General features: G+C 44.4%; 1 protein-coding gene across 1 annotated transcript in view; it reads left to right on the top strand.

Moving 5' to 3' along the window:
• dnah6 (dynein, axonemal, heavy chain 6) overlaps positions 1-25438 on the top strand; it is a 300004-nt gene that overhangs the window by 77917 nt on the left and 196649 nt on the right. The window contains exons 21-25 of the mRNA XM_080188484.1: positions 3189-3308; positions 5102-5282; positions 14572-14668; positions 22328-22541; positions 23541-23705. Coding sequence (XP_080044610.1) covers positions 3189-3308; positions 5102-5282; positions 14572-14668; positions 22328-22541; positions 23541-23705 — 777 coding nt within the window. The remainder of the gene's footprint in view (positions 1-3188; positions 3309-5101; positions 5283-14571; positions 14669-22327; positions 22542-23540; positions 23706-25438) is intronic.

Below are 25438 nucleotides of genomic sequence, written 5' to 3'. Positions count from 1 at the left end.
CCCATCTATGCTGATTTTATTTCAGAGTTTTAGCACCTGTGATATTTTGCTGATTTATCTAAGACTCTGCTTGCTCTCTTAGATAAATGCAAAAGACCGGTTGCACTTGTAGAAGAATGACAAAAGAGTTCTGGAGTTCCGGCCAATATTTAAACCTCAATCAATGTTGTCCCAAGACAGCAGAGTGATATTGATGACTGGCTAGTTGTCTGTGCTCAACTAATTCTGGAATCTTCAGCAGTCCTGATTTTATTTGTTCTGTTGTTGGTGGCCATGCCCTCAGCTACCTGGGCCTGAGCTCTGGAATTCCCAAATCCAGGAAACTCTAACCTTAAAAGTCTATCCACCCTCAGCCCAGTTGGTCTGGTCATTGTTTATGCTGGTGACTATCTCACACTTCCTTGGTACCAGCAAGACAACCTGTGCCAACCTTTGCAACCAAGCTTGTTGTTGAGCAGAATGAGGTCAGGTGACCACCATCGTTCCTCCATTTTACCCTAACTTAAAGAAATATTATAAAAACATAACAGGCAGAATTTTGAACTCTGTGCACAGAGCCAAGGAAACCAGTGAGTATCTCTCCAGCTACACGACTGAGCTTCTTCTCCACATTTTATGGCACTCTGTGTATAAAAAAATCTGGAGGCCTGGTTTTTGCCATCACAGTGAAGGGACAGGACTGATACCAATCTGCATTGAAAGAGCATACTCCCCCCCTCCTACTCCACCCCAGCGATCTCTTCCCAACAATGGACCAAACAGAGCACCTGCTCTTTTCTTTTTATTCATTTGTGAGACATTCGTGTCGCTGGCTGGCCAGCATTTATTGCCCGCCCTTAGTTGCCCGGGAACAGTTGAGAGTTATAACCACATTGGTGGGGCTGTGGAGTCACATGTAGATGAGTAAGGATGGCAGATTTCCTTCCCTAAAGGACATGAGTGAACCAGATGGTTTTTTCCGACAATCGACAATGGATTCATGATGATAAGTAGGCTCTTAATTCCAACTATTTTTTGTTGAATTCAACTTCCACCATCTGTCCTGATGGGATCTGAATCTGAGTTCCCAGAACATCATTTGAGTTTCTGGATAGCTTAGCGATTTTTACCACTAGGCCATTGCCTCCTGCCCCTGTTCTTGGTGTGGCACTGCCAATTTGGAATGGTGGGGGCAAGGCCTGGGGGCAGTGTCAGAGTTCTGTCTGGGCATGTCTATCATCTCTGGTGGCTCTACTTATCTCTGCACCCCCAGCAGGTTCCTTGCACTGCTTCACATCTCTCAAAAGCAGTTATAAACTTCACCAACGTGATGTCACTTTGGTGCAGGGTAATCCTCAATATGGGGATAACTCTTAGCAGGGAAGTCCAATAATTACATTTAAATTTATGCAAATGTATTTAAAGGCAGGAACCTCATTACATCACCGGCAAGCAGTGGGAAAAATCAGAAAACAAAATCTCGCCGGCGAGAATCTCATTTTCCAATACCCACGAGATTTTGCACTCACATCACCATTTATGTTCCTGGCAATCGCGGGCACAAAATTGCACCTCCTCAACTTTGTAAGTGTTGATTTGTGACATTGTCCAGTATAAGCTGAGGATTGCACACAAGAGTCCCATTATCCGAATACTGGGTTGTAATCCAGCTGGGCAGTTATATTCAGTGGGAGCAGATTTTCCTCAAATCATGCCGGATTATCAGCCTGGGGGGCTGTTCTCGCTGAATGTTGGATTGACATCCGCTGGATACTGTACTCACATCCAACGCAGATGGATTTGGATTGCATATAGCCAATTCTCCTGCTACATGCTGGCTACTGGTTAAAAAAGACCTTTCCACATAAAGTGGGTCTTTGCTACAGAAAAATACAGAGCACTGTCTGTTGGGTATAAAGCTGCGGAAGCAATAGTTTGTCTCCTGTCGTGCTAGGCATGTGAGTGAAGAAGATAGATTGAGGAACAGGAAGAGGCAAAATTCAGCAGCACCACTACCAATAGGAGGGTGTTATTATAACATCAAAAGCTGAAAACATGGTTACATTATAGTAGAAACTTGGAAATTTACAACAGAAAATGACAAAATTTGAAGGAAGCTTTTATAGGCAGGAATTGTATGCAAATGTACAATTTTTGGATATCATAGATTTGTATATGTGGCTATACATTTCGAACAACTTTCAAGTGCAGAAGAGTGTGCATTAAAAAATTGCATGACCATGTACACAATTAGATACTTTTGTGCTGTATCAAATTCTCCTCGGCTGTCATTGCAAGCAGCATGGTGGTTAGCATTGCTGTCTCACAGAGCCAGGGACCCAGGTTTAATTCTGGCTGCATATTCTCCCCGTCTGTGTGGGTTTCCGCTGGGTGCTCTGGTTTCCTCCCACAGTCCCAAGATGGGCAGGGGTTATGAGAATAGCGTCTGGGCGAGATACTCTAGTGGAGAGTTGGTGCAGACTTAATGGGCCAAATGGTCTCCCTCTGCACTCCAGGGATACTGTGAATTGCCTTCAGATAAGGAAAACAAAGCTTCTGGGCAGAAGAAACTTCATCGGGTTATAAAGTGTTTCATCTCATGCACATGCGAGCTTTCCTTCCTATTGGCAAGAATCTGAGCTTTGATTGACACTTTGTTGAGATAGTACTTGAGTAATTTCAGGTGTAAATTTGATTTGTTATGTTGTAGCCAGACCCTTCCTGATAAAGCCGCCTTGCAGAGTCATCAGCATTACAATTAGTTAACATTTGCTTTGCAACGTTCCTAACACAGCTACAAATAATTCTTTCAATTAACTTTATTTCGATCCTTTTAAAAAGTACCATACTATTATATATCCCTTCTTGCGCATCTACGTGGGACTCATATCAACAGGTAATACAAAGGAATAACTAAGTACATTATATATTTTAAAGAAAACAAAGAAAAAATTATAATCTTTGTTCAGGCTCCCAGAAACAAATGTAGGAGCGTTTAAACAAAACACGGGAATACAAAAATAGGAACAAAACTTCTGAAGTACTTCGTATCTAGTGCTCAATGATGGTTTTGCTGAAGGTTTTAATCATAAAGTGTTGGTTGGAGGGATGTACCCTATGGCAATCCTGCATCAAGATCCAGTAAATCGAAGTGTTCGAAACCCGAGTGCAAGTTTTCAGCTGAATAATATAAAAACAAATTGTTACAGGCATTGCTGGATGACAGCATCATCAACGTATCGACCATTGCCTCTTCACGCTATGTTGGACCTATTAAAAGTCGTGTTGATGAGTGGCAAAGGCTTCTCTCACTATTCAATGAAACCCTGGTGAGTGTTACACCTCTATTGGTTTGAATTCCAAAAGCTTCAACTTTATGTTTTATACTGCATTATGCTTTGATGTTTCAGATCAAGAATTCTAAATCTTTTGAAGTGCCTGTCTATCTATAATGCAGAGTATGTGAAGGAGTTTTTTTTCATACTGGACTGTATGGTGCACAATGTGTATTTGTAACATTAGCCATAATCTCTGAGCTCCCCAGTGTTATACTGGGGGAGTTCCCCAAAGAAACACTGGGTAATCTCTCTGAACCTTTGCTTGGCAATTGCCTAAAAGTGCAAACTTCCTCCGGACAGTTACCCTGTGCTGAGAACCATCCGAAAACATGATTAAAATTGCAAACTTCACAGTTACTCAGAACAAGTTAGAAGAATTAAAATGCCTCTACCCTGTAAGCCCAACTCTTACCCCCAGGCCTGATTTGACACTGCACCTCCCCGATCACCCCTCCCCCATCCATCATGACTGCACCCCCGACCTGATAGGACCTCCCCCCAACTTGACCAGACACCACTCCCTTCACGACTCCTCCACCCTCCCCCCCCCACCTGGTCTGACCTTGCACAACCTCAGGTCTGACCCCCACATCACCCCTGATGTTCGCACCCTCCCCCCCCCACACACCCTTGCCGATGTCCGACCCTACCACCCTTCTAATTTCTGATTCTCTGCTGCCCCCAATGTCCGATCCTTTCATGATGTCCCAGTCCCCACTCTCTCATTTCTGACGTATACCCCGCTTCCGATGTTCAAGCCCCCGACGCCCCTGATATGTCCAATAGCCCCCACCCTCCCTGACCCTTCTCACCCCTACACAGTGTTCGACACTCTTCCAACCACCCACACAAAAGAAGGTGGCATGTCTTCCTTCAATCCGATTCTGGGCTTTGGAGTCAGCTGTGCTCCCTGGATCTCATTCAGCCTAAGTCGGAAGGCCACGTGAGACAAGCATGGAAGAGATTTGGCACAAGTAATTGGGTAGGCAGTGGCAATCCAACGCTGATTGCCACTCTGAGGAAGTTATGGCCCCTTGTAAAATGCTTAACTTTACATTGAATTGTTAAAGTTATACATAAGATCGTAAGAAATAGGAGCAGGAGTAGGCCATCTAGCCCTTCGAGCCTGCCCTGCCATTCAATAAGATCATGGCTGATCTGAAGTGGATCAGTTCCACTTTCCCACTTTCTCCCCATAACCCTTAATTCCCCTGTCTATCAGAAACCTATCTACCCACATTCAGCACATGCCCTAATATTACCACTTGTTAAAAGACGGTTCCAAATGAAGTAATGATAATTCTCCTGAATATTGCATCTTCAACAACCAACTAGAAGAAAATCAAATGTAATGCTCACATTTACACATGCTACCATATTGAAATTTCTGAGTGTTTCACTGAGTGTTTCTCAGGGATACTCTCCCCCTGTAAATTGTTTAATTGTCCACCATCATTCATGACTGGATGTGGCAGGACTGCAAAGCTTAGATCTGATCCATTGGTTGGAGTAACACTTATTGTTGTCTATTGCATGCTGCTTTCACTGTTTGGCACACAAATAGCTGTGTTGTAACTTCCCCCAGTTGGCACCTCATTTTTAGGTATGCCAGGTGATGCTCCTGGCATGCCCTCAATGTTGAGGACCCTCAGGACAACTCCCTCCTCACTGTGTACCATTGTGCCATTACCTCTGGTGGGTCTGTCTATGACACAATAATTTGCTTAGTGAAGAAGGCATGACCAAAAATTTTAATATCATAAATTTTTTTTCTCCTATCACAGGAACAATGGTTGATGTGCCAGCGGAACTGGTTGTACCTGGAGAGTATCTTCAGTGCTCCAGATATTCAGCGTCAGCTGCCTGCAGAGGCAAGGATGTTCACTCAAGTGGATAAAGCCTGGAAGGAAATCATGCGAAAAGTAAATCGTCTGCCCAATGCTCTGAGAGCAGCTACACAACCTGGTATGTAAAATTTGTGAACATCTGCTTTCAAACAATTTAGCAAAATTACAAAATGTTCTAATAATTAATACTTATCATGATCCTATCTTAATGGTCAACAATCCAATAATTTTTGATTGATTTATCCTATTGTGCTCCCCCTGTGGCTGTCGTCTGTTTATAGGATTGATTGCTCTGGATCTTTACCTTTGTCCTACACTTCTTCTGGACCCAGCTCACAGCACCTTCAAAGACCAATGTTGCTTCATAATGCTTCCATGAATTCTCATTACCAGATTCCATCTTCTTCCTCAGGTGCTCTCAGTGCAATTCAGTGATTCCATCATCCATTGTATTTCCAACACTCCTATACCCAGCTCCTCTTGAAGTCAATGAGAAAGGTATTTGTACCTGAACTTATTACCATGGGTCTCAGAACAATATAAACTCAGCTAAAATGCTCAACGATCCCATGTTATTAGCTCAGTGACTTTACAGGAGATCTTGTGGCACAATAGTAACTCCAGGTTCAAGTCCCATGCCAGGACTTGTTGGCCGTGCAATGTACGTTTATAACATGGTTCAACGGGCTGATAATCAGCAGTATCAAATGTGAATAAAGAAGAAATCTTCAGGCCTGTGACATTTCCAGCTTCCATCTTGAAAGACACAAGTGAATTTTTGGACCTTTCCACTAATCTCAGTGGATGCCACCTCTGTTGTGATTCCTTCTACGTGTGTTTGGATCTTGTATCCATGGGTGAGTGGTAGGTGCTACTGCAAGTACATTTGGTGTTGAGAAACTAGAGGTAATAGATTTAAAATCATTGCCAATGATATAGATGGGAGATAAGAAGGAATATTTTCACTCAAAGTTGTTGGTTTCTGGAACCTGTATCTGAAACCTGTAGTTAAAGCCGAAAGGGAATTGAACAGTTAATAAGGATGAAAAACTTACAGCGTTATGGACAAAAAGAGTGTGAGACTAAACATGACTATTTATTCAAAGAGCCAACGCAAACTTGATGGGCTGATTGGCCTCCTTTTATATTATAATTTTCAAAAATGCCAAACCTCTCCTCTCCTATTTGCACAATTAGGGTGCTTTAAAATTGACCTATTTGACATCTGTCCTCATAGAGGAATGTGAATCACGTAGAGGCAATAAAATATTAGATTAGAGCGGCATCTGTATCAGCACAGACGTGGTGGGCTGAAGGGCCTATTACTGTGCTGTACTATTCTTTGTTCACTTTATTCTTTAGCTTGGTGTCAGATTTACAGTAATGATATAGTGTTTCACTATATTAAAGGTGCTATACAGATGTAAATTGCTATTTTTGTTATACTGATGAGACATCCGACCTTTTGTTGAGAGTGGTTGTTCTGTAGACCATTAGTTTATGCACAGTACAATTCTACGAAATGAGGTGAATTGTCAGCATACATTGTTGTGTTAGTTGAAAAGGAAAACATGAACAAAATGGTCAAGTAATGGGGACTATGGTGCTGGGAGAAAGCTGGAAGTATTTCAGTCATTTTAAAAAGTTTGTAGTTTATCTTAAACATCAATGTATTATAAGGGAATTTAGAACAATAACAAGCCAGCAGCTGTGTCTGGGATGTAAAAATAATTATCGAATGTAAGAGTAACTCCAAAATGCATGTTCTGTGATTTAGAAAGCCTTGAATTCCTTTGAAGAACAAAACTTTCTATTAATATGATTGATACATATTGTAAAGCAATGCATCTCTATGTGATTAATCGCATGATGTCCCTTGGTGTCGTCTGAGGCATTTGCGGGTTTTTATCCTGCTTCCATTTTGGACTTCAATCGAGCAACACTGTTCGTAGAACTGTATTAGTTTGTTTAAGTAACCCGTGGTGTGGCACCTCAAAAATCCTTTTATCTTGTTGTTGAATCGGTCAAGAACAATTGCTCACGCACAATTGCTCACACGCAACAAGAAAAAGCTGGCGACAAGGTTGCTTTTTAAACTGCAATTGATTGGATCCTGAAGTTTTTCTTTTTAACTATGACTTCGATGTGATTGACGTGAGGAAGATGACAGAGAAAAAAATTAGCACCTCCATCCTGAAACAAGTCAAATATAACAAAAAACACCTCTGCAGGAAGAAATACTGTGAGTAGCTTTGAAAAGAAGTTTGTTTACTGCTTAGAGGCTGGAGAGACCTTTGAATGGAACCTCACAGTGGGGCTGCAACAATGGGATCCTTACATCTTCACTTTCATTACAAAAGGGTGAGCCTATGCATTCAAAAAAGGCAAGACTCTACTCCAAGTAAATAAAAACAAAAGCCAGCTTTGAATTCCAAGTATTGTTTTTGTGTTTAGGACATGGAAGTGTGATCACTGAACATAAAAGCAGTTTGAAAAAGATAATTTTTCCAAACTACAGAAGCAACAAAACAAAGCAAATAATACAAGTTAATAAGAAAGAGAAAAAGAAATAAGAGGGGAGAAAACATGGAAAGTATTGCAATTTAATAACTACCAAATGCAGTGGTGGGCAAAGGCTCCCTCAGTTGGAGCATTTGAAGAAAATGTGGAAACATGGAATGATTACGAAGAGAGGTTTCATTCTTAACTGACCACGAACATTATACTTGATGAACTTGGTCATTTCCTAAGCGTAGTAGGGCATAAAAGTTTTACATTGCTACAAACCCTTCCTGAGAAGTCTAGTTAAAAAATCTATGAGGGATTGACCAAGATTCTTGAAAGTCACTTTTTGCCTAAACCACTAATAATTGTTGAGAGACTCTGATTTCATTGATGGAGTAAAAAGTCTGACAACACCAGGTTTTAGTCCAACCTATTTATTTGATAATATACTCACAAGCTTTCGGGGTTAGCCCCTTCGTCAGGTGAATGGAGAGTGCTCTCCATTCACCTGACGAAGGGGCTAACCCCGAAAGCTTGTGAGTATATTATCAAATAAATAGGTTGGACTAAAACCTGGTGTTGTCAGACTTTTTACTGTGTTTACACCAGTCCAACGCTGGCATACCCACTTCATTGATGGAGCCAAGAAAGGTAAAAATATATTGGAGTTCATTGCAACACTGATGAGTTTGGCATGACCCTCAAAGACACCTTGTGAGACAGACTTGTTTATGGACTTCAAAATGAGGCAATTCAAAGATGATTGCTTATCGATAGCTCTTTAACACTCCATCATCTGCACTAACCTTCACAACTACCTCACCCATGGAATTGGGCACCTTGACAGAGGATACATAGCAGGGGCGATCCTCCCAAAAAAGTTCTAAGTCTGAATTTGCAGCAAAACTGGTATAAATCTTGATTTGCTTTTTCAGTGGGAATTCAGACATGAATCTCCCACACTGTGCAATGTAGAGGCCTCAATTGTGAATATCATTAAAAGCTCGGGGGTGGTGGGGCCTACCCACATCAGAATCTGATAGTTCCGAGCATGCGCAGTGACCCTAAACTGTCCGCCTGCAGCTTGCTGGCCAGCTCGACTCTGCAAGGGTCCCTGACTTGCAGCAACTGCCCTTCCACACCCCCATGGCCTGATCATTGCTCAATCACAGCCCCCAATCCATTCCAGAGCCAGTCCCTGACCATCACCACCCCTCTCTTTCCAGGAGCATCCCGATCTCCAGCACTACCCACAGCAGTGACGATCTCCCACTGCAGACTACCCCTCCACCCCACCCCCCCACGGGAGGCAGACCCCCACCCTGGCAGACCAACCCCCCACCTCATCCCATCCTGATCATTGGCCTCCCTCCAGTCCCGACTGATCTCCATGCAGAGTGGCAGTGGGATGGCCCCACCCCCACCGATTTGCCCCTTGGCCCCGTTCCCAAGACCCTGTCCCATTGACACTCCCTGGCGCCTGGCAGGCAGTGCCAAGGTGCCTCCTAGGCATGGACAGTTTGCCCTTTGGGCAGTACCAGGGGCACAGGCTAGCACTACCAGGGTGCCCATGCCCAGTGGGTACCACCCCCCCCTTCCACCCAACCCCCTGGGGGGGGTGGTGCCTGATTGACCCATCACTCCTGTGCAATCTACTGTAAACCCCTCCAGAATGAAATTGCACTGGCAGATTGGGAACTGCTATTGGGACTGAATTCTCTGGGCCCAATAGTGACATTTAAATTACATTCAAGTAAGATTACAATTACTTACCTGTTGGTCCCGCTGGATTCCATAGGGAACATGTGCAGGAATGGGACGGCCGTAGTTATGGGGGATTTCAATCTGCATATTGATTGGTCGACCCATGTTGGACGCGGTGGGCTCGAGGAAGAGTTATTGGAATGCTGCCGGGATAGTTTCCTCGAACAGTGTGTGTTGGAGCCGACGAGGGAGCGAGCTATCTTGGATCTGGTGCTATGTAATGAGGCGGGTAGAATTAGGGACCTTGTGGTGAAGGATCCTCTTGGGGAGAGTGATCATTGTATGGTGGAGTTTCTGGTGCAGATGGAGGAGGAGAAAGTGGGTTCCCGGACACGCGTCCTTTGTTTGAATAGAGGGGAGTACGGTAGGATGAGAGAAGAATTGGCGAATGTGGACTGGGGGAGCGCGTTGGAGGGAGGGTCTGTTGAGGAGCAGTGGAGGATCTTTAAGGAGATCTTTCTTGGTGCTCAGCAGAAATTTATTCCGATGGTCAAAAAGGACTGTAGGAGGAGAGGTAATAAGCTGTGGATAACGAAGGAGGTGAAGGAAAGTGTTAAATTAAAAGCGGAGGAATTTAGAGTAGCTAAGAGTAATGGGCGAGAAGAGGATTGGGAGAGGTTTAAATGTCAACAAAGATTGACAAAGAAGTTGATAAAGAAGGGTAGGAGAAACTATGAAGCTGGGCTAGCGCTTAATATGAAAAAGGATAGCAAGAGTTTTTATAAATATATAAAAAGGAAGAGGCTGGCTAGGGTGAATGTTGGTCCTTTAGAGGATGAGAAAGGGGACCTAGTGGTAGGGGATGGGGATATGGCTAAGGTATTGAATAACTTTTTTGTTTCTGTCTTCACGGAGGAGGACGTGAATAATTTGCCGGGTGTTAGCGATGGAAAGGTGGTAGGACTGGAGGGTCTTAATGACATTACTGTTACTAGAGAGGCGGTGCTCGACAGACTGGAGGGGGCTGATTGTGGACAAGTCGCCAGGACCGGATGGAATGCATCCGAGGGTTCTGAAAGAAATGGCGGAGGTGATAGTGGATGCCTTGGTGGTTATTTTCCAGACGTCGCTGGATTCCGGGGAAGTGCCGGATGATTGGAAAACGGCTAATGTTACGCTGTTGTTTAAGAAGGGTGCCAGGCAAAAGGCGGGGAATTATAGACTGGTTAGTTTAACGTCTGTGGTAGGTAAAATGTTAGAATCCGTCATTAAGGAGGAAATTGCAAGGCATCTTGAAGGGAATTGCTTGATAGAGCAGACGCAGCACGGTTTCATTAAAGGGAAGTCGTGTCTGACAAATTTACTGGAGTTCTATGAGGATGTGTCTAGGGCGGTGGATAGAGGAGAGCCGGTGGATGTGGTCTTTCTAGATTTTCAGAAGGCGTTTGACAAAGTACCTCACAAGAGGTTATTGCAGAAGGTCGAGGGACATGGAGTTGGGGGTAGGGTGTTAGCGTGGATAGAGGATTGGTTGTCAAATAGGAGGCAGAGAGTGGGGGTCAACGGGTGCTATTCGGATTGGCGGATGGTGACTGGTGGAGTGCCCCAGGGGTCGGTGCTGGGGCCTCAGCTTTTTACCATTTATATAGATGATCTGGAGGAGGGAACCGAGTGTAGGGTGTCGAAATTTGCTGATGACACCAAGATTGGGGGAACGGCAAATTGTGCGGAGGGTGTGGAGAGTCTGCAGAAGGATGTAGATAGGCTGGGCGAATGGGCCAGGAAATGGCAAATGGAATTTAATGTTGGCAAGTGTGAGGTGGTCCACTTTGATAGGAAGAATGGTAGGAAGGACTATTACTTACGGGGCGAAAAACTGCAGCAGGCGACGGTGCAGAGGGACCTCGGGGTCCTTGTGCATGAGTCGCAAAAACCCAGCTTGCAGGTGCAGCAGGTGGTCAGGAAGGCGAATGGGATGCTGGCCTTCATAGCGAGGGGGATTGAATATAAAAGTAGGGAGGTCTTGCTGCAGCTGTATAGGGCATTGGTGAGGCCGCAGCTGGAGTACTATGTGCAGTTTTGGGCGCCGCACCTGCGCAAAGATATTTTGGCCTTGGAGGGAGTGCAGAGGAGGTTTGCTAGGCTGATACTGGAGTTGAGGGGGTTGAGCTATGAGGAGAGGCTGAATAAACTAGGCTTGTACTCGTTAGAGTTTAGAAGAATGAGGGGAGATCTCATTGAGACGTATAAGATGATGAATGGGATGGATAGGATAGAGGTGGAGAGACTCTTCCCGCTCAAAAAAGACAGTAGGACTAGGGGGCACAGCCTCAAGAGAAAAGGGGGGGCGGTTTAGAACGGAGTTGAGGAGGAACTTCTTCACTCAAAGGGTGGTGAATCTCTGGAATTCTCTGCCCGTTGAAGTGGTGGAGGCTGCCTCGCTAAATATTTTTAAGACGTGGGTTGATGGGTTTTTGATAAGAGAGGGGATTAAGGGTTATGGGGAGAGGGCGGGAAAGTGGAACTGAGCAGCGACAAATCAGCCATGATCTTGTTGAATGGCGGGGCAGGCTCGAAGGGCTAGATGGCCTACTCCTGCTCCTATTTCTTATGTTCTTACGTGTGCAAATCATGTGAATCGGCCCATGCATGATTCTTCTAACCTGACGCGCTAAAAAAATTAGTTGGATGGGAGAATCGCTGCCATTGACTTTGTGGGACTTGTTGAAGGCTGCAAGTTGTTTCCCTGATGGAGATACATTCAAGTGGCCCGAAGCCAGGAGATGAATTCTACCATGACGAAGAGTGCCATAGAGAAGGTGGGTGAGTTATTTGCAAGATTTGGACAGTCTGAACAACTAGTCGGTGATAATGCGACACCGTTCACATCCCAGGAGTTTATGGATTATCTTAAGAACAATGTTATACAACACATAAAGACTGCGCCACATCATCCATTCACAAGCGGATCGGTGGAGAGGCCAGTCAAATGATGAAGGTTTGCTTCTAAGAGTATAAATGGCTTTCTCGTGTCCTATCAGAACATAACTCATGTCACTGTACATAATTCACTGGCAGTGTTGTTCCTGAGAAGGATGCTGATAACTAAGTTCGATCTACTCATACCACCAGTACAGTAGTATAGCAATAACAACAAACACAAGTTACTCACTGCAAACAAGCATTGCAACTGAGGAGTTTTAAACAAGGAGAAGGAGTTTCAGTAAGAAGCTACTCTCTAAGTGAGGAATGGGTACTTGCAGCCATTCTAGCTAAGATAGGCCTGATTTCTCATACTGTGCAACTTGATAATATTGAAGTGGAGACGCACGGATCAAATCCTTATTTGCTAACGTCAGGCACCCAAGTTAGTGAAATCCCTAAACCAAGGTTTACTACAGAACCGAGTACAGATTCTACTCCATATCTTACCAAAGTGAAATTGATGTTCACCAGAAAGGCTCTCATTTAATTGTTCATATATTGATAATGGTAATGTAACTGATGTTCTTAGTGGGTTTTCATTAATGTGTAAATTAATGTAACATTAATGTGTAAAGGTTTGTTGTTGTGTTATCGTTGAAGTAAAGGGGGAGGGATGTTATGTCTTGTAAAGCAATGCATCTTTATGGGAATAGTCACATGCTATGCCCTGCCACCATTAGAGGCACTCAGAGGTTTTTATCTCTCTTCTCTGTTGGATTTCGACCAAGCGACACCTTGTAAATAAAACTGTATTGGTTTAAGTAACCCACAGTGTGGCACCTCAAAAATCCTTTTATCTTGTTAAATTGGTCAGAACCAATTGAACAGACACAACAGAAACTTGTGCAGTTTTATGGCCTGATGGATATTAAACTCAATATAAATCATTCCCCAGAAGAAAGCAATTAGTTGCAAGACATTATCAAGTTATAGAGTGGTTGGAGTTACCTTGAAAGGTGACAAAGCACTGTAGCTTGTCTCCCTTCTGAACAGGTTAGGTTGTCATCTGACATCAGTGATTGAAGTTAGTATGGTACCTGCTCGTCTTCCAGTATGCCTTCCTTTATTTTCAAACATTTTAAATAAATGAGGTGGGGGGGGGGGCAATTTTCCCAAACATTCTAAGTCCCAATGGGTGGGAAAATGAGAGATTTTCCAGCCCGACTTTTGGGCGTACTTCGTGGGATGGATTTCCCGCACTCTGTGTGCTATGGAGTGGTGCTGGGGAATTCACGCTGGTGTAGGGGTGGGGGGGTTGGTGTCTGGATGTCAGGCTGGCACTGCCAGGGTGCCATGTTGGGAGTGCTAGGTTTGCACTACCCAAGGGGCATCTGCCCTGCTCCAAGCACGCAGTGGGGGTCTCAGTGGCCTCTGTCCCCACCATTGAGGTGATCACACCTGGTCTGCGTTAATGGGGACCAGCTTTAATCCTTGTTGGTGTGAACCTCTTCCGGTGGGGAATTTCCATATGGTAATCAGCCTCATGCTGATTTCCAGCGCGAGGCTGATTATGTTATAAAAAAGAGCCTGGGAAAATTGCAATTGTCTCAATGCCAGTCGCAACTCCCACTAAAGGCCCCCGCTGACATTCCCGGCTCATTGCATAGCGGGCCAGGAAAATCAGGCCCATGGTGTTTCAGAAGCAACTACGCGAGTAAAGGCACAAACACTATTCTGATAATGCACATTTTTAATAGTGGTGTCAAAAATCTCTGAACAAAACCACACAGTATGAAAATGTATCAATATCGCAAGTCGCATTTAAGTTTGGCAGTTTCAGAGTTCAACTACACATGTAGATTCCCTTTCCCAAATTCCTGACAATGGAACATAAGGAGTAGGAACCAATCTTGTGCAAATGTTGCAACATTCTGCTTGCTTTTTTTTGAATATTTTTTAATCAGTTTGAAGTAGTAATGATGTCAAGGCACGGAACTGGGCACAACAACATTAATTGACGAAATACAGAAAACTGCTGAAGTCGGAGGTAGGTGTAGAGACAGCTCTCAGAATACACTGATTCTCCTCAGTATAGTTTAGACATCTGCCTCTCCCAATGTGCACCGTTTAATGTATAGTAATACTAGAACAAGCCTGCCCTCTCCACAGAGGTTGCTTAACCTCATAATTCCAGCATATTTTACTTTTGTTTCTTCATTTTCTGTATGTTTATTTTGTGTTCTTTCATCGTGTAATTTCTACTTCATAAATAGGTTTGCTGGACATTTTGCTGAACAACAACGAGTTATTAGATCAAATTCAGAAGTGTCTGGAGGCCTATCTTGAATCGAAACGAGTGATTTTCCCCAGGTTTGTGTTTTCTTTCTACTGATGTGTTTTATATACTTTATCAATGACAGCAAGCATGAGAGTGTTTTATTAGAAGAAAGTAGAAATAATTTATTTTTCAAAATGTTCCACACAAATTGGGCACAATCTTACCAAAAGAATTCTAAGGGTGTGAACGTACAGCCTCATCCCGCCCATGTGTTCTCTTTCTACTGGTGTGTTTTATATACTTTATCAATGACAGCAAGCATGAGAGTGTTTTACTCGAAGAAAGTAGAACTAATTCATTTTTCAAAATATTCCTCACAAATTGGGCACAACCTTCCCAAAAGAGTTCTAAGGGCATGAACGTACAGCCTCGTCCCGCCCATCATTCAGCAAGGTGAGGTGGTAGGATTGGGTGAGAGGTGAAAAATCGGGTTCGTGTCCAGTTTCTGGCCTCCCCCAACCTTACTGACCTTGTTTTGCCGGTGAAATCGGCTTTGAGTCTTTAGGCCTGAAGCTGACCCCATCGGTAAAATAGGGCCAGGAAAGTAGCGAGCAGCACCAAGCCAGTTCGTATCTGGTGTGAACTGGAATTTTAGCCTCACAAAGCTCACCAAGCTGACTGGCCAGACTGCAGCAAGCCGGTAAGTTCGTGTCCATTATTTATATCGTGTCACATCAAATATGGGTATGAGAAAATAGTATTGTGTCATTGCTGCTTGGTAAACAGCCCTGAGGACGTACATGGGAGAAGTATATATTTATTTTCCCTTTAATTTTCTCTTCATCGCGACTGAAACCTGCTACCTTATTATCAGGTTGTGCTTGCTTCCCCATCAACCATGTCACCCCATCAAAGATTATTTAAACAGTTCTACCCTCAGTATAGCAATGGTGACACTGCATGTGCCTCAAGGCAGTAAGAAGTCTGACCACACCAGGTTTAAGTCCAACCGATTAATTTGATAGTAAACTCACAAGCTTTCGAGGTTTCCCTCTTCGTCAGGTGAATGGAGAGTACTGGCCTCAGACAGAGCATATAACAGCACAGACAGTTTACAGATTACTGATTTAGAATGCATATCTTTGGCCGCTTCCTTCATTACTTAAGTGTGTTACTTGACATTGTTATTCTGAGGCATGCAGTTAAGGGACAGGTTCTCAACCAGTGTTGTTCACTAATAGCAACAACCACAAGTTGCTCTACCAATAACTCCATGAGTTCATTGAAAATCCATGGCCCTGCAGGAACTTATATAGCTGTTGCACAATGTTTCTTCTCTCTGGTTTTGCCTCTCTCTCATCCTTCAAAAACCTCTAAACTTCGTATTTATGTTAGCATCCTAATTCCACTTTAAAACAAAACATGCTAGACTCATGCAAGTTATTTTCACCCAGACTTCGGGTGAGATTTTCCCTCAGCACCACTGGAAATTCCCACCTGAAGTCAATGGATGGTTTGCTGGTCCATCAAATTTTCCATCCCACCTGTGATGATTCCACAGCAGGCAGGACCAGAAATTCCCACCTGTTGTGTTAGTGCTCCAGACCAGAACCCCAAGTTATTATGAAGCCAGACTAGACACCAACCATTTTTCTATTTTGGTGTCAATGTAAGGAAAGGATACATCCTTCCAAGAGTAATTCCATTGACAATGTAGGATTCTTTGCTGGAGCAGACGAGGAAGGAGCATCAGAGAGAAAGCTAAGACTTTACCTGTTAAAAACCTGTTTAAAATAAGTTTAAAGCACTTTGTTCTTTGTAGAACTGTTTAAAGCATTTACTTATTGTATTTACTGCTTTAAGAATTGTGAGGGAGTGATTATCAGGCAGTTGTGGCCCATCAGCTTTAAATCAGCGCCAAGTTTAAAAGGAGGCCTGGTGTAGATAGCGGGCAGCGTCGGAGCGGGCAGCGGAGTGAGAGGGAAGCAGAGTGAGCTATTAGGGCTTAATATCAAAAAGGGCTTGAAGGTAAAAAGGCCAGGTTGAAAGAACAAGGAAAAAAAAAATTTTTTTTTCAAAACTACTACAGCAAGAAACAAGGAAAAAATTTTTTCCCACAACAAATTATATTGAATAATGGAGGGGCATGTGATGTGCGGTTCCTGTATGATGTGGGAACTGGTGGACCCCAGGGTCCTTCCCAGTGACCATGTCTGCAGTAAGTGCAGGTTGCTGGAGGAGCTCCAGCTCAAGGTGGATGAGCTGGCCTCTGAGCTACAGACACTGAGGCTCATCAGGGGGAGAGAGGGTGCCATTGTCAATGGGGTGCAAGTGACATCCACCCCCTCTAGACTGTCTAAATCTAAGGGTCAGGAACAAAAGGGGGCTGCTGGGAGGAGGAAGGGGGGTGAGGAGCGGAGGCCTCAGCCTCTTAATCTGCATAACAGGTTTGAGGTTCTTGCTTCCACTCTGGAAGAGGACGAGGCAGGTGAGGTTGGTGAGCAAACTGCACACGGTACAGTGATGCAGCAGGACATAGGCAAAGAGAAGGGGAAAAGGAACGTAGTAGTGATTGGAGATAGTGGGGTGAAGGGTATTGACACTGTCCTTTGTCACAATGACAAAGTGCACAGAAGGGTGTGTTGTCTGCCTGGTGCTCGGGTACAGGATGTCGCAGCTGGGCTGCAGAGGAATCTGGAGTGGGAGGGTGAGAACCCAGTTGTGGTGGTACATGTGGGTGCCAGCGACGTAGGCAAAGTGCGGACTGAGGATCTGGGGAGGGAGTATGAGAAGCTGGGAATGGAATTAAAAAGTAGAACCGACAAGGTGGTCTTCTCTGGGCTACTGCCTGAACCGAGTGCAGACGGGCGTAGGGTTGACAGGATAAAGGAAGTGAATGGGTGGCTCAGAGATTGGTGTGGGAGGAATGGGATCGAATTTATGGGGCATTGGCACCAGTATTGGGGTAGGTGGGACTTGTTCGGGCGGGATGGGGTTGGTCTGAATCGTGCTGGGACCAGAGTGCTGGCGAATCGAGTAAAGAGGACTGTAGACAGGGCTTTAAACTAATTAGGGGGGGGGAGGGTGCGAGGGTAGGTGATGTTAGGAGGTCTACAGTTAAGGATAGGGTACAGGTAAGGGAAGAGGCTGAGGATGTCCCAAGTGGTGGCGTTACGGCAAATAGGGTCCAGAAGAAGGCTGGGATGAAAGCGCTTTATCTGAATGCACGAAGCATTCGGAATAAAGTGGATGAGCTGGTGGCGCAGATCGACACAAATGGATACGATCTGGTGGCCATTACAGAGACGTGGCTGCAAGGTGACAGGGACTGGGAGATGAATGTACAGGGCTATCAAGTGTTTAGGAAGGATAGGCAGGAGGAAAGAGGGGGTGGCGTAGCTCTGCTGATTAAGGACAGCATCAAGGTGGTAGCAAGGGATGATATCGGAGCCAAAGAGCAGAACGTGGAATCGTTGTGGGTGGAGATTAGGAACAGCAAAGGGAGGAAGATGCTGGTGGGTGTCATCTATAGGCCCCCGAATAATGATCTGGAGGTGGGGCGGGCTGTTAACGCGCAAATAAGTGCGGCGTGCAGGAATGGGACGGCAGTAGTTATGGGGGATTTCAATCTGCATATTGATTGGTCGACCCATGTTGGACGAGGTGGGCTCGAGGAGGAGTTCTTGGAATGCTGCCGGGATAGTTTCCTGGAACAGTGTGTGTTGGAGCCGACGAGGGAGCGAGCTATCTTGGATCTGGTGCTATGTAATGAGGCGGGTAGAATTAGGGACCTTGTGGTGAAGGATCCTCTTGGAGAGAGTGATCATTGTATGGTGGAGTTTCTGTTGCAGATGGAGGAGGAGAAAGTGGGTTCCCGGACACGTGTCCTTTGTTTGAATAGAGGGGAGTATGGTAGGATGAGAGAAGAATTGGCGAATGTGGACTGGGGGAGCGCGTTGGAAGGTAGGTCTGCTGAGGAGCAGTGGAGGATCTTTAAGGAGATCTTTCTTGGTGCTCAGCAGAAATTTATTCCGATGGTTAAAAAGGACAGTAGGAAGAGAGGTAATAAGCCGTGGATAACGAAGGAGGTGAAGGAAAGTGTTAAATTAAAAGCGGAGGAATTTAGAGTAGCTAAGAGCAGTGGGCGAGAAGAGGATTGGGAAAGGTTTAAATGTCAACAAAGATTGACAAAAAAGTTGATAAAGGAGGGTAGAAGAAGCTATGAAGCTGGGCTAGCGCTTAATATAAAAAAGGATAGCAAGAGTTTTTATAAATATATAAAAAGGAAGAGGCTGGCTAGGGTGAACGTTGGTCCCTTAGCGGATGAGAAAGGGGACCTAGTGGTAGGGGATGGGGATATGGCTAAGGTCTTGAATAACTTTTTTGTTTCTGTCTTCACGGAGGAGGACGTGAATAATTTGCCGGGTGTTAGCGATGGAAAGGTGGTAGGACTGGAGGGTCTTAATGACATTACTGTTACTCGAGAGGTGGTGCGCGACAGACTGGAGGGGCTGATTGTGGACAAGTCCCCAGGACCGGATGGAATGCATCCGAGGGTTCTGAAAGAAATGGCGGAGGTGATAGTGGATGCCTTGGTGGTTATTTTCCAGACGTCGCTGGATTCCGGGGAAGTGCCGGAGGATTGGAAAACGGCTAATGTTACGCCGTTGTTTAAGAAGGGTGCCAGGCAAAAGGCGGGGAATTACAGGCCGGTTAGTTTAACGTCTGTGGTAGGTAAAATGTTAGAATCCGTCATTAAGGAGGAAATTGCGAGGCATCTTGAAGGGAATTGCTTGATAGGGCAGACGCAACACGGTTTCATTAAAGGGAAGTCGTGTCTGACAAATTTACTGGAGTTCTATGAGGATGTGTCTAGGGCGGTGGATAGAGGAGAGCCGGTGGATGTGGTCTTTCTGGATTTTCAGAAGGCGTTTGATAAGGTACCTCACAAGAGGTTACTGCAGAAGGTCAGAGGACATGGAGTTGGGGGTAGGGTGTTAGCGTGGATAGAGGATTGGTTGTCAAATAGGAGGCAGAGAGTGGGGGTCAATGGGTGCTATTCGGATTGGCGGTTGGTGACTAGTGGGGTGCCCCAGGGGTCGGTGCTGGGGCCTCAGCTATTTACCATTTATATAGATGATCTGGAGGAGGGAACCGAGTGTAGGGTGTCGAAATTTGCTGATGACACCAAGATTGGGGGAAAGGCAAATTGTGCGGAGGGTGTGGAGAGTCTGCAGAAGGATCTAGATAGGCTGGGCGAATGGGCCAGGAAATGGCAAATGGAATTTAATGTTGGCAAGTGTGAGGTGGTCCACTTTGGTAGGAAGAATGGTAGGAAGGACTATTACTTACGTGGCGAAAAACTGCAGCAGGCGACGGTGCAGAGGGACCTCGGGGTCCTTGTGCATGAGTCGCAAAAACCCAGCTTGCAGGCGCAGCAGGTGGTCAGGAAGGCGAATGGGATGCTGGCCTTCATAGCGAGGGGGATTGAATATAAAAGTAGGGAGGTCTTGCTGCAGCTGTATAGGGCATTGGTGAGGCCGCAGCTGGAGTACTGTGTGCAGTTTTGGGCGCCGCACCTGCGCAAGGATATTTTGGCCCTGGAGGGAGTGCAGAGGAGGTTTACTAGGCTGATACCGGAGTTGAGGGGGTTGAGCTATGAGGAGAGGCTGAATAAACTAGGCTTGTACTCGTTAGAGTTTAGAAGAATGAGGGGAGATCTCATTGAGACGTATAAGATGATGAATGGGATGGATAGGATAGAGGTGGAAAGACTCTTCCCGCTCAAAAAAGACAGTAGGACTAGGGGGCACAGCCTCAAGATAAAGGGGGGGCGGTTCAGAACGGAGTTGAGGAGGAACTTCTTCACTCAAAGGGTGGTGAATCTCTGGAATTCTCTGCCCGTTGAAGTGGTGGAGGCTGCCTCGCTAAATATTTTAAGAAGCGGGTTGATGGGTTTTTGATAAGAGAGGGGATTAAGGGTTATGGGGAGAGGGCGGGAATGTGGAACTGAGCCACGACAGATCAGCCATGATCTTATTGAATGGCGGGGCAGGCTCGAAGGGCTAGATGGCCTACTCCTGCTCCTATTTCTTATGTTCTTATGTTCTTATGTTCTTAATACAAGTTTAAATATATCTCTAACAATTGAAATAACTTAACTATTAACAGTTGAACAATATTTAAAAATGAAAAGGAAACAACTTTAATTTCTAATATATCACTGTTTCAGTCCCAAGAAAACAACATTCCTCCAGAAGACTTAAATGCCACTTCAACTATAGTTAGCAACCTTAAATATACTTGCAATAATGAGTGTAGACAGACTTGAAAATTCCAGAGATATGCTGGAATTTTACTGGCACGTCTGCACTGAAATCAGGGCAGGCAAAAGCTCACAGAATGGCATTCTCCATTGATCTCGGGTGCAACCTTATGACCCTTGGGCAGGAGGGGCAGTAAAATTCCGACAGTAGAGTTGTAGAAGCCTGCAAAATCCTTCTAACTTCAATGAAGCTTCAGCTGCAAACTGAACTGCCTTCTGCAAAAATGTTTTCCCTCTATACATAAACAACATCGTCACATTACCCTGTCAATCACTCTGATCCAGATACCTAGGGGAATTTGAATAAACAAAAATCCAATAACTCTCCTTAACATAACTACTTGCAAGATTAAAATGAGTAATTAACCTGCTGTCTGAAAATCTGAGTTGCATTCCTTCCAGAAATGCCCTGGCATAAAGCTGAATTTTTAAACATTCCCCTTAAACAACTATATATTACATATATACAAATGAGTTGCAGACAAGGTCAGAATTGAACCCCGGTCCCGGGAGCTGTGAGGCAGCAGTGCTAACCACTGTGCCACCAATTAAGATTAAGAAAAACACATACATTTCAACTATTTAGTGCCAGGGTGGCACTGCCAGCGGCCTGTGCTGGGATGGATTCTCTGGAGAGCTCCTTTAGGGGTGGGAAGGCATTGTGGGGAATGGGGGCATGTCCCAATGCTTGTTGAGAGAGGGTGTGGAAGGAATTCTCTAATGCATGTAGGGTAGAGGGGTAGATCAAACTGAACAAACATTGACAAGATGCTAGGAGTGCAGGTTAAACAGTTTCCAACTAAGATTAAAGGAGATGAAATGAAAAGGCTGAGAGTTTCATGGATATGTGGAGAAGTAAAAGCAAAATAAGGTGTAAAAAAAAAGATATGATAGAATGAAAGCTTATTAGTTTCCTTAATAAAGGAAGCATGTAAAATGTGCATTCCTTCAGAGTTTCTGGGCTTTTCTCCAATAGCTATAATAGATGATGACTGGGAAAACCTCATTAGAAATTCACATTCAATATTTACTAAATATAATAGACTGAGAGAGAGCGAAAATGGATGTTTGCAGTTCCTTACAATTTGATTGTTGAAAGGGACTTTGACACAATTTTTTACAATAGTAAAACCTTAAACTGAGTTAGGTCTCAGCTCCATTGGTTGAATTTTTAATATTACTACCATATAGTTCTTTATAAATTTTCTGATTAAACAGTAATGTGATTACTTATGCCTATTTTTTTAAAAGGCATTTTTTTCCAATAAGGAAATCTGAGCAACTCTTGATGGAAGTTGTCCTTTGTGAGGTAAACTTCCTTCCATTTTGACACTGTCCTGATATTTTGTTCAAATGGCCACTCTTATAAAAATTCAATGTTGAATTCTTGATAAACTAATATCTATTCCCTCTTTCTGGCTGTTAGGTTCTACTTCCTGTCAAATGATGAGCTGCTGGAGATTCTAGCTCAGACACGTAACCCCCAGGCTGTCCAGCCACATCTCCGCAAGTGCTTTGATGCGATTGCAAGACTTGAGTTCGCCCTTGCTACCCAAAGTGAGGAGAAAACAACTGAGGGTGAACCTGAGAAGGTGTACACCAATGACATCTTGGCTATGCTCTCTCCTGAAGGAGAAAAGGTGAGGATACTTTTATTGGAGTAGATGGCACTCTGAAGGGGATTACAGAATTGGGTTAAATTGACTTTTAACTGGTTCCTCAATCTGCACTAAAGCCTTATTCATGACATGTTAGTCTGTGCCACGGAGCAGACTTGCCTGCTTGATTCACCACATGCAACGTCTTAATCTTCTTACATACAGCTATGTCATAACGAAAGAATCATAAAATCCCTACAGTGCAGAATTAGGCCATTTGGCCCATTGAGCTTGCACCAACAACAATCCTACCCAAGCCCTGTCCCGTGCTGAACCCCCCTGAGATTAAAGGGCAATTTAACATGGCCAATCAACCTAACCTGCACATCTGTGGGAGAAAGCCAGAACACCTGGAGGAAACCCACGCAGACAAGGGGGAGAGCATGCAAACTTATCCCAGGCAGACCTGAGGCTGTAATTAAACCTGGGTCCCTGGCACTGTGAGGCAGCAGTGCTAACCATTGTGCCACTGTACCGTCCATTTGTTTCTCGATAGAGAAGTAGGGGAATTGGATTGAATGAGCAAATTTTACCATCCCGAGCATCGGGGGAATCAGAATGGGTGAGGGATGGAAAGGTCCATTGACTTTGGGTGGGGCTTTCTGGTTTTGGGTTGAGTGCAGTCGGAAAAGTCTTACAGTGACCCATTAGAGAGCTGAATTGGAAATAGATTCCTATCTTCTTGGGAGAGAACACTAAATGTCAGAGAGAGATTTAAAACTGGGAAGTGTGAGAAAATGCAAATAGTTGTTTAACAAGTCAAATAATTGAAAAAAGGTAGAGTCTAATGAAAGCATGGTTGTCAACTGAACCTTAAATTCTGTTGAAAGAAAATGAGAGAAATGCCATAATAAATCAATGGGCTATAAGGATTTTTTTTAACTGACAACAACTTTGTTAGAAAGAACAAAGCCCTGGCTGATGTATACTATCAATTCAAGCACTGTTGAATCAAATAACCATATTGTTTCTGCATGGCAGGTCAATTTGGGAAAGGGACTTAAGGCAAGAGGAAATGTAGAAGATTGGCTTGGAAAGGTCGAGGAAGCTATGTTTTCATCTCTGCGACGTTTATGCAAAGTTTCAATCGCTGATTATCAAACCCAGCCCAGAGTGCAGTGGGTAATATCAGGACATCCTTCTCAGGTATGTGAAATCTTCCTTTTATCACCCTGGAGGAAGTTGGTGGCTCATTTTAATTTGTGATTCCACAGCTGGCACTTTGTTCAAGTGGTAATTTTTCATGTACCAGTCTACTTATGGTGAGAGTGAAGGCAGATTCTGTGCCTATTTATGCAGCCACAGTTAATCCTTATGTTGTCCTCACTTCATTAAATCTGGCTCCAGAGAGCCAGCAGTTTTAGTGTTACAGTTTTCCGTCTGGTAGCAAAATGGTTTTCATGATGTTTCCACCCACCCCTGGCATGCTCCATACTGAACACCACTTTGATGTGGATATTATCACGGATGTTATAGCTATGTGTTTGAAATGTGCAGACAATGACATCAATCAGCATGACATACTGATTTGATGCCGGACACACCATTTAAGATGCTGTTCTCCATACCTGTGAAAACTCTCTCTTCAACAGTTCAGTATCATGAAGGAATCCACCTACTCTATTTAAAAGGATCATCAACAACTTGCAGCTTAGTTGCCAATTACTTTCTACTAGATCTGTTTGAGTTTGTGGAAAGTGCTGAATATTTTGAGGAATTGAAGTTGGTGCCAAAAGTAGAGAAGACATTGTTTGTGATTGCAAGGGCTCCAATGTCTGCTCCCAACCTTCCTTCCAATGACAGTCTTGGAGATTGCCACCACCTCCATGCTGGGAAAGGTGAGTTCCAAGCTCTGTGGAAAGTTCTGTGCCAAATTAGAGCCAAACTCTTCCATGATTTTTATAAATATATAAAAAGGAAGAGGCTGGCTAGGGTGAACGTTGGTCCCTTAGAGGATGAGAAGGGGGACTTAGTGGTAGGGGATGGGGATATGGCTGAGGTCTTGAATAACTTTTTTGTTTCGGTCTTCACAGAGGAGGATGTGAATAATTTGCCGGATGTTAGAGATGGAAAGGTGGTAGGACTGGAGGGTCTCGATGACATTACTGTTACTAGAGAGGTGGTGCTCGACAGACTGGAGGGGCTGATTGTGGACAAGTCGCCAGGACCGGATGGAATGCATCCGAGGGTCCTGAGAGAAATGGCGGAGGTGATAGTGGATGCCTTGGTGGTTATTTTCCAGACGTCGCTGGATTCCGGGGAAGTGCCGAAAGATTGGAAAACGGCTAATGTTACGCCATTGTTTAAGAAGGGTGCCAGGCAAAAGGCGGGGAATTATAGGCTGGTTAGTTTAACGTCTGTGGTAGGTAAAATGTTAGAATCCGTCATTAAGGAGGAAATTGCAAGGCATCTTGAAGGGAATTGCTTGATAGAGCAGACGCAGCACGGTTTCATTAAAGGGAAGTCGTGTCTGACAAATTTACTGGAGTTCTATGAGGATGTGTCTAGGGCGGTGGATAGAGGAGAGCCGGTGGATGTGGTCTTTCTTGATTTTCAGAAGGCGTTTGACAAGGTACCTCACAAGAGGTTATTGCAGAAGGTCAGGGGGCATGGAGTTGGGGGTAGGGTGTTAACATGGATAGAGGATTGGTTGTCAAATAGGAGGCAGAGAGTGGGGGTCAATGGGTGCTATTCGGATTGGCGGATGGTGACTAGTGGAGTGCCCCAGGGGTCGGTGCTGGGGCCTCAGCTATTTACCATTTATATAGATGATCTGGAGGAGGGAACCGAATGTAGGGTGTCAAAATTTGCTGATGACACCAAAATTGGTGGAAAGGCAAATTGTGCGGAGGGTGTGGAGAGTCTACAGAAGGATCTAG

Source organism: Carcharhinus amblyrhynchos, chromosome 5, assembly GCF_965287045.1.
Source record: "Carcharhinus amblyrhynchos chromosome 5, sCarAmb.v2.hapA, whole genome shotgun sequence".
In the NCBI taxonomy this organism is placed as follows: Eukaryota; Metazoa; Chordata; class Chondrichthyes; order Carcharhiniformes; family Carcharhinidae; genus Carcharhinus; species Carcharhinus amblyrhynchos.
Note: the sequence above shows the minus strand (reverse complement) of the source record. Positions and strands in the feature narration are given on the sequence as shown.